The sequence below is a fragment of the Clupea harengus genome, chromosome 8 (assembly GCF_900700415.2).
Source record: "Clupea harengus chromosome 8, Ch_v2.0.2, whole genome shotgun sequence".
NCBI classification, from domain to species: domain Eukaryota; kingdom Metazoa; phylum Chordata; class Actinopteri; order Clupeiformes; family Clupeidae; genus Clupea; species Clupea harengus.
Window position 1 is genome coordinate 1,234,303 of NC_045159.1, and position 9,788 is coordinate 1,244,090.

The window sequence follows — 9,788 nt, forward strand, 5'->3', positions numbered from 1 at the left end:
TCACTGGAGACATGCCACGTACCAGCCTGCTTTAATTCACTTTTTGCTGGTCTTCCCAAGAAAACAACTGAAAGACTCCAGCTCATTCAAAACTCCAGCTTGACTATTAACCAAAACTAAAAGGAGAGAACACATTAGTCCTGTCCTAGCTTCTTTACACTGGCTTCCTGTTACCTTTAGAATTGACCTCAAGGTCCTCCTCCTCACATACAAAGCTTTAAATGGAGAAGGACCACACCAGCTAGAACACTGCGATCATCAGATACAGGTCTATTACAGGTCACCAGGAGCAGTCATAAGAAGATTGGTGATGCAGCCTTTTATACCTTTTATCATGATTTTAATAATCCAAGAAGCCTATCGGAACATCAGGTTCTGATACGATGTTGATTATTATCCATGTATTGCTCTTAATGCTTGCTTTTATTGATTTTATGTAAAGCACTTTGAACTGCAACTCTTGTACGAAATGTGCTGTATAAATACATTCTTACTTACTTACTTACTTACTTAAGACCTCCACCATCATCCCCGTCGCCCCTGACCTCTGTGGTGATGAAGGCATTTGAGCGCCTTGTGCTGCTTCACCTCAAAGCCATCACTGACCCTCTCCTGGACCCCCTGCAGTTTGTCTGCGGAGCCAACAGGTCTGTAGACGATGCAGTAAACATGGCCCTTCACTTCATCCTCCAGCACCTGGACTCCTCAGGAACCTACGCCAGGATCCTGTTTGTGGACTTCAGCTCTGCCTTCAATACCATCATTCCGGCTCTGCTACAGGACAAGCTCTCCCAGCTGAGTGTGCCTGACTCCACCTGCAGGTGGATCACAGACTTCCTGTCTGACAGGAGGCAACACGTGAGGCTGGGGAAGCATGTCTCTGATTCCAGAACTATAAGCACCGGTTCCCCCCAAGGCTGCGTTCTTCCCCTCTACTCTTCTCCCTGTATACCAACAGCTGCACCTCCAGTCACCAGTCCGTCAAACTCCTTAAGTTCGCGGACATCACCACCCTCATTGGGCTCATCTCTGGTGGGGATGAGTCTGCCTACAGGTGGGACATTGACCATCTGGTGACCTGGTGTGGTCAGAACAACCCGGAGCTAAATGCTCTGACAGTGGAGATGGTTGTAGACTATAGAAGGCACCCAGCCCCACCCACCCCCTTCACCCTGAGAGACTCCCCAGTCGACACTGCAGAGTCCTTCCGCTTTTTGGGCACCATCATCTCCCAGGACCTCAAGTAGGACCTGAACATCAGCTCCCTCACCAAAGACAATGATGGTGCACTTCTACACCTGCATCATCGAGTCCATCCTCACCTCCTCCATCACCATCTGGTACGCTGCTGCCACTGCAAATGACAAAGGCAGACTGCAGCGTATCATCCGTTCTGCTGAGAAGGTGCTTGGCTGCAATCTGCCATCTCTACAGGACCTGTTCGCCTCTAGGACCCTGAGGCGGGCAGGTAAGATTGTGGCCGATCCCTCCCACCCAGGTCACAAACTCTTCGTGGTACTTCCCTCCGGCAGGAGGCTGCGGTCCATCAGGAACAAAACCTCACGCCACAAGACCAGCTTCTTCCCGGCTGCAGTTGGCCTTATTAACAAGGCCCGGGACCCCCACCTGACTTGGACTCTTATCCCGCCCTCAAGTCTGTGTTACATTAACACACATTACATTGCACATTGCACATTCACATTGCATTCCTGTCTTGCATTTTGCATTTTACTCTTTACTTTACTTCTTTATATATATTTTTTATATATTTTTATCTTATATATTGTGTTTTTTTTTCTTATGTGTAGTACTTTTTCTTATGTGTAGTACTTATTGTGTTTTTATGTTTTATGTTTACTGAATGCACCTATACACCAGAGCAAATTCCAGGTAGGTGTAAACCTACTTGGCAATAAATACAATTCTGATTCTGATTCTGATTCTGATTCTGATGATGTGAGGACAAATGTTACAGTCAAGAACTGAGCACACCTTTTTGTGTATGGTATCAAGGACAAGTCCCCCTGACAGTGGTTCATAAATGTATTCATAAATGCACCGTATTTTCTACCGTGAAGGTATGTGTTCTCCGTACAAAGGCTGCATTCATAGCCATCTCTGCTCTCAAGTAAAATAAGTGTGACGTCCACAAAAGTGTAATCTTTGTGTTTTTCATAATTGTGTTTTATTTTGATAATACTGCTTTTATCGATTTTATTAAGGTATTTTATTTTGACAGAGAATAAACTTGCTCCATGCCAGCAGGGCGGAGTCTTGGAGGGATCTCCAGAACGTTCTTGGTAACGGTGAACTGAAATTCAATAAAGAAACTGCGGAGAACGCAAAAGTTGAGAAGCTGTTGCCCTGCCTCTTCAATTATTTTACTGAAATTTCAGAATATTATCTGTCAGCTAGGTGCCGTTGCTGCGGTACCTGTTACATAGGCAGTTTCCTGAGGGCCTCCAAAGATGTGGAGACAAATATATAAGTGTAGAAGAATGAAGATGTAAACCTGCTCGCCCAGCAGCACACTGACAGAGCAGTTGTTAGTGTGCCATAGTGGAGCGGTCTCTATTATCCTGTTGACCTTTGTTCTGGTGATCTGAGGGTTTTGGTATTGTCCATGAATTTGCCAGTCGACAGGTACTTTCTCGGTTGAAAGCCCACTGGAGTAGTGACTTCTCAAGAACTGCCAAAGACTGCTACAGTTGATAACTCCATCTAGGCATTAATGTGAATTGTCAGGTTTGCTGTATCCATGAACCTCAGGTGTTGTCATATGGTATAACATGAAGAGGAAGGAAAGCTGACATATCATATTTGTTGCAGAATTTTTGAAGGTCTTCATGAAACGTGTTTACTTGTTTTAATGATTACATCTATGAGACATAAAGAGAGAATACAGACGATAGCATAGGCCAAGTCACATGCTGAGCATTATATTACGTACTTTTTTGTTCATTTTCTCAAATTAAAATCAACCCCCCTCCACCCCACATCACTGCATGTAACTACTCGAGTATCCGAATATAGAGCTAATATTGTTGCACTTGTCAGTTCTTGACTGGCAGAATACCTGCAATTATTAGCTATGTCCACTAGTCGGCGAAGGTTCAAACTTTTTCACCCTTGTTAGTTGTCGCCGTCGCCCACTTTAGATGGACCATTCATCCGACCAATCAGAGATCAGACTCAGAAATTACCCAACGTCCTGTGTAACTGATTTTATTCCTGCAACTTCAACGTCATGCGGATTAAATTCACTCAACCTCGCAACATTGTTTTCAGGGATGACAAGGGAAATTTACCTTACTGCTTTGCCTCGTGAATTATATTTCTACATTTATTTGTAGTAGTAGATTACTTACTTTGTCCTGCTGTTAGTTTAATGGAAACGTGCTTACTCGAAAACACAATGCCTTGCCATAACCAGCAGCTGAACAATAAAGTAAATGACAGTCAAGATCACGCTTCTAAACAAGTCAGGTTCAGCAATAGCGGCTTTCAGGAACAATCGGAACCGTTCTCCGACGGAGATACCGGACATAATATCGACACCGTAACATTATTAAGTAGCGAAGCACAGGGACTGATTGGACCCCAGCTAAAACTCCTTCCACTGAATGACCAAATACGAGAACTACAGACCATCATAAGAGATACGTAAGTTAAATTCAAGTGAGCCTCGACCATACTCCATGTATTTCCTTCCACGTTGCCCCTGGGCATAGACCAGAGTAAAAGCGAAGAATAGGCCTGCCAACTATGTCCCTATTGCTAAATAGATACATTTAACAATACAGATCAATTTGTTGCAAGTGCTCAAATAGCATCAACACCAACGAGCTGTTTATAGCTAATTAGAACAGGATGTCCTTGGGTTAAGACAGACCTGTATGTTCATTTTTGCTGTTTGACAAGCGGGCTAATATGAAAGATGTTGAAGTGTGCTATAGGCCTTTAGCCACCGAGTAAGCTACCTGATATCAGCTGTTTCTCTCCCACGTAGGTCGACCAGTAGAGGTGATTTTGTGTTTTGTGCAGATAGACTGGTAAGTGAGAAGCCAACATTTTCAGTGTCTAAGACGAGGCGAAATAATACGAAGGCCTAACTATGTACTTATGTGTGTGTGATTGTGTTTGAAGATGTCTTTGTGATTTAATGGAATATCTGACCTTAGATCAGGTTAGTGGTTGAAGAAGGACTCAATCAGCTTCCATACAGCGAATGCACTGTCACCACTCCAACAGGTGAGTTATGCGGACATTTGGAAAGTTCTGATGCCAGAAGAACGTGTACGTGGCTTATTTCCATTGTGCTCTTTAAAAAAAAGCCTTTTTGCTGTAGACACACTCACATATATGTATAACCCTCATCTGTTGATTTCCAGGGCACAAATATGCTGGTGTTAAGTTTGAGAAGGGTAACTGTGGAGTCAGCATCATGAGGAGCGGTAAGGAGACTCACGGATGGTCTTTGTGAATGGGAGTCGCTGATGGTTGAGCATGTTAAGCAGCGTGGTCCCTTCTCTGCAGGGGAGGCTATGGAACAGGGCCTGAGGGACTGCTGCCGGTCCATCCGCATTGGGAAGATCCTTATCCAGAGTGATGAGGAGACCCAGAAAGCCAAAGTTTACTACGCCAAATTCCCCCCGGACATCAGTCGCCGGAAGGTTTTGCTGATGTACCCCATCCTCAGTACGTATGCCATTCAAATCTCTCGCCCTGCATATATCAGTGAGTTGTGTATGTGTGTTCCCATGAGACATGCAGACAGCGCACTACAGCTCTGTGTGTGTGTGTGTGTGTGTGTGTGTGTGTGTGTGTGTGTGTGCGTGTGTGCGTGTGTGCGTGTGTGCGTGCGTGCGTGCGTGCGTGCGTGCGTGCGTGCGTGCGTGCGTGCGTGCGTGCGTGCGTGCGTGCGTGCGTGCGTATGTATTCATTCATTCACTGGTGTGTTTTCAGGTACAGGAAACACTGTGATCGAAGCGGTCCGAGTTCTACGAGAACATGGATTACAAGCCAAACACATCATTCTCCTCAGCCTTTTCTCCACACCACACGGTAAATCCTGCCCTGACCCTGGTCTGGCGGATCCCCGGGATGGCATTGCATGTTTTAGGTGTCTCTCTGCCCTACCAAACCAATATCAACTTAAACACGTTGAGTGGTTCAAAACGGGTATCACTAGTTAATGATTGGGTGTCACCAACCTCTTTTTATTGAAGATACTTGATTGAGATAAGTGGTAGTAGGGAAACATGTAAAACATGCTGTGGTCAGGATTCCTGAGTCCAGAACCAGTATTACCAGAACATACTAAAATATATCTGCTTCATTCCTGTCTACCAGTGGTGCATGTTTGACACCTCACATGCTGTCAGTAATGCATATTGCAGTCACTACATAGATTTGTTGTTTGTTTGCCTATCCTTCTTGCAGTTTTAACCAATGTCAGTGTCAGTGATCAGTGTCTCTAAGAGGTGGAACACTTTTAAGCATGTGTGTCTGTGGATAGCACTTATCTACGGTCTGGCTTCTTAGAGGTGGAACACTTTTAAGCATGCGTGTCTGTGGATAACACTAATCTACCGTCTGGTTTCTAAGAGGTGGAACACTTTTGTGTGTCTTTTGTGTGTCTCTGTGTCTGCAGGTGCAAAATCAATCATTCAAGAGTTTCCTGACATCACCATACTGACAACTGAAGTTCACCCGGTAGCTCCAACACACTTTGGCCAGAAATATTTTGGTACTGACTGACCAAGATACACATCAATATGTTACACACACTTACTCTGCTATCAGTGCAGTGTCTGTGCTCTGACAGGTCAAAACAGAAATGTGTCTATGTGTATATCTTTGTTTAACTTTAGCCTCTTTGAGATTTGTTGCCTTAATTAGATCTAGTACCTGCACAAGTCAGTACAACACAGAACAGCAAATACATCAACATCATGTGATGGAATTCCATGGCGCAAGGAAGAAAAGTGCGAAGAACCACAATCCAGACTGGTGGACTAAATTGGCGTTCTTGTTGCATGTACTGCTGCACTACACTCATCCTTCTGCTTACTCATGTGTAGGTCATTGGGAGAAAATAAAAAATAAACTGAATGAATAAACTAATATTTGTAGTATTTTTTATTAATGGGATTTGAAGTTTCACATAAGAAATGGTTTGAAACATGTTGCTGACTTCCATGTGAAATTAGCATCTGTAGAGCCTCTTGATATAAGTCTATCAGATGTTTATCAGTATTTTACTGCAATATAAATGTCCTGCATGTTTACATGACTCATTAAGCAATATTATTGTGTTTTAAAAGTTTAAGTCTCAAAACATATTTCAACATACTGACTTCACTTGAGCTTGTGCTCCCACAACTTCCTCAGAATTCAGCTTCAAGATGGAGATCTGATCTGGCCTCATTTGAATGACGATTGTCCCAAACCCATTCTGAGGAATCCTTAGAGGGATGTTTCCCTGAAAAAAAGTAAAACACATGTACACTACAAAAACATAGGTCTGGTAACTGTTTAACAATACAGCTAATAATTTTGCGATATTTATTGTGTGATAATAATATTTCACTCACAAAAGAAAATAATAACAGATTGAAATGAACAGATTGTTTTAGACCCAGAGCAATCATTCTGTAATAACCTTCGACCCGTTTGGAGGAATCATTGAGAAACGAGAGTAACGTAGAAGAAAAAGAAATGCCAGGGGTATCTGATGTGGATTTTGAAGAAGAGGAACGTCGTGGTAAAGGAGGTCAACCCTCCATGGATGTTGGTTAACCATGGTGCTAGCAGCATCGGTGACATAAGCATGAACGCCCAGGTTGGTCCAAGAAGACCAATACTCCAGAAATATCCAACTTGCATGTTTGGAGTCCAACAAAGGTTCTATGTGATTATTGAAGATTGTGAACTTAAATAATATATACTTTTTGAACGCATTTCTGACTCTTTGACTTTTTAAGTTAATCATATCTGCTATTTTAATTTGCCCTCTTTAGTTTAAAATGAATTGAACTATTTGTGTTTAGTTTAAGTTTAGTTTAATTTCACTCTGTCTGACATGGTAGTGGTGACCTAGTGGTCACCTGGCGCCCAACTTTAAACCCCATTGAAGTAAGTGAAATATTTGGGATTGCGGAATCTATAACATGCTGCATGCATTTAAATGAACGCGGCTTAGTTGCTCATCCGTTGGAAGCAGCCTAATGATAATAATACAATCGATTTGTATATATTGCTTTTCATGGACCCCAAAGACGCTTTTGAGAGCATATATGTAAACAGATGACAGACGATATGGTGGGGAGGTGTTGTAGTAGAGAACCATGTGACACATAGGCTATCACCCTCAGTAAAACGCTGAGCTCCCCCATAGCACCTGCAGAAAAACATCTCTGGCGCCGCCACTGGTTGTAGGTTGACTGCACGGACCATAAGAGTGAGTGCAGGCAAATCAGTGTGCTACTTAAAAGGTGTTTTAGATTTGTTTAAATTGTACTGGTTTTAGCATGGGTAGTGATTAAAATGGGTCCAAGAAAATGTGAAATACACAGGATTGCTACATGTTTACTGACTATTTGACTGTACTTCTGGAAGAGCACTAACACCTCTGTGGCCTATGGGGGGAAAATCGATTAAAAATCCCTAACTTGCAGTGCATCTTCCCTTGTCTAAGATGAAATGTGAGTAAGTGCTGTGCATACACATTTGTAATTGTCAGCTTGAGTGCCAAATGTGATTATTTTTCCAGGTGGAAGGAGTGTGTGTGTGTGTGTGTGTGTGAGAGAGAGAGAGAGAATGAGATAGGAGGTGTGTGTGAGAGAGAGAGAGAGAGAGAGAGGGAGAGAATGAGATAGAAGGTGTGTGTGTGTGTGAGAGAGAGAGAGAGAGAGAGGGAGAGAATGAGATAGAAGGTGTGTGTGTGTGTGAGAGAGAGAGAGAGAGAATGAGATAGGAGGTGTGTGTGAGAGAGAGAGAGAGGGAGAGAATGAGATAGAAGGTGTGTGTGTGTGAGAGAGAGAGAGAGAGAGAGGGAGAGAATGAGATAGAAGGTGTGTGTGTGTGTGAGAGAGAGAGAGAATGAGATAGGAGGTGTGTGTGAGAGAGAGAGGGAGAGAATGAGATAGGAGGTGTGTGTGTGTGTGAGAGAGAGAGAGAGGGAGAGAATGAGATAGAAGGTGTGTGTGTGTGTGTGAGAGAGAGAGAGAGAGAGAATGAGATAGGAGGTGTGTGTGTGAGAGAGAGAGAGAGAGAATGAGATAGAAGGTGTGTGTGTGTGAGAGAGAGAGAGAGAGAGGGAGAGAATGAGATAGAAGGTGTGTGTGTGTGTGAGAGAGAGAGAGAGAGAATGAGATAGGAGGTGTGTGTGAGAGAGAGAGAGAGAGAGAGAGAGAGAGAGGGAGAGAATGAGATAGAAGGTGTGTGTGTGAGAGAGAGAGAGGGAGAGAATGAGATAGAAGGTGTGTGTGTGTGAGAGAGAGAGAGAGAGAATGAGATAGGAGGTGTGTGTGTGTGTGAGAGAGAGAGAGAGAGAGAGAGAGAGAGAATGAGATAGAAGGTGTGTGTGTGTGTGAGAGAGAGAGAGAGAGAGAGGGAGAGAATGAGATAGGAGGTGTGCCTGTAACTCTACTCTTAGGCGTCACACACTCAAGTTAATGACGGGCCTTGGTTGTAGAGCACATTAAAAGACAGCGTGAGAACTCTGGGTCAATTTAGTCCATCTTTTGAAATAAATTATTTGTCAAGACTGAAAGTGGCTTCTGAAAATAGTAGATAAACAGATCAAGGTTATTGAAATTTTCTAAAACTTTACAAATTATGTACACATTTTTAATTCCTACTTTTTTTTTATGTAAAATTAATTTTAACTGGCTTTACCAATGTGTCTCTCTGCCTCTTCCAAGCATCCATCTAAATGTATACCATGGGGGTAAGAGGCCAAAGGCTTCCTCCTGAGAGGGAAGACCTGCCCATCACCATCACTAAATGAAAACAGACAAACAAAAAAAACAAAAAAACATAAAATCTTGATATGGGAATGGCCATGACATGGGAAAACTGATTAGAGTTTGGACAGTTAGACTGTTAAAGAATCCAAGAGAAACAGACCTGCTGAAGACAGGCAGTAGCCAACATTTCCTTTGGGATCCAAACACCTGCAACACATTCCTCTTCAGGCCCACGTCAAATGCTCTTCGGTCAGGCCCATAGGGGAAGAAAGGGGCTGACAACCACTCTGATAAGAGAGAGAGTCATTTTCAACATTGTTGGAATCATAAAATTGGAAATGAATGCAAGCAAGTGTGAAATTGTTAAACTAATTTGTTTTATATAATAACACCGGCATTTTGTATTTATTTACGTCGGAGGTGATAAACTAAACCCCTAACTAAATTAAACAAAGCCTCAAGATCCTTTGATATGCTCCTGTTTCTGTCTATGTGTACTCTTGTAGTATCTCTTGAACTTGGTAGCTGGTGTTATGGTCTTACCAAGAGTGGTCTTGTTCTTGGTGACCAACCAGCAGTGGAAGCCAAGTAAAAAGGAGAGAGTGACGGCGAACATCAACGACACCAGCATGAGGAAGAGCACATGCAGTTTCACTGTTGAGTTGTTCAAAAGCTGACCCTATAGAGAGACAGACACAGGGGGAAGGAGAGGAACATACACAGAAACATATTTTGGTATCATTACTGACACCAGTTAATAAACAATAATGTTTTTGAATGGACCAAAACTGAATGGACCTGAATAGAGACAAATAC

The 9,788-nt window shown here is 42.9% G+C and overlaps 2 protein-coding genes across 4 annotated transcripts in view; one reads left to right on the top strand and one right to left on the bottom strand.

Moving 5' to 3' along the window:
- Positions 1 to 3,194: 3,194 nt before the first annotated feature.
- uprt (uracil phosphoribosyltransferase (FUR1) homolog (S. cerevisiae)) lies at positions 3,195 to 6,126 on the top strand. The gene is made up of 7 exons (XM_012819625.3): positions 3,195 to 3,663; positions 4,010 to 4,052; positions 4,182 to 4,251; positions 4,392 to 4,454; positions 4,537 to 4,698; positions 4,966 to 5,064; positions 5,654 to 6,126. The coding sequence occupies exons 1-7, from the start codon at positions 3,389 to 3,391 to the stop codon at positions 5,758 to 5,760; spliced, it is 819 nt and encodes a 272-aa protein (XP_012675079.2). The 5' UTR covers positions 3,195 to 3,388; the 3' UTR covers positions 5,761 to 6,126.
- Positions 6,127 to 6,151: 25 nt separating this feature from the next.
- Positions 6,152 to 9,788, bottom strand: part of LOC105893177 (palmitoyltransferase ZDHHC15A-like) — a 6,654-nt gene continuing 3,017 nt past the window's right edge. For 2 of the 3 annotated variants that reach the window (XM_031571415.2, XM_031571413.2), the window contains 4 exons: positions 9,516 to 9,651; positions 9,133 to 9,259; positions 8,902 to 9,005; positions 6,152 to 6,484 (listed from right to left, as the gene is read on the bottom strand). In XM_031571415.2, the coding sequence (XP_031427275.1) occupies positions 6,390 to 6,484; positions 8,902 to 9,005; positions 9,133 to 9,259; positions 9,516 to 9,651 (462 nt within the window). In that variant the 3' untranslated portion in view covers positions 6,152 to 6,389. The remainder of the gene's footprint in view (positions 6,485 to 8,901; positions 9,006 to 9,132; positions 9,260 to 9,515; positions 9,652 to 9,788) is intronic. The other variant, XM_031571414.2, reaches the window with a different exon arrangement.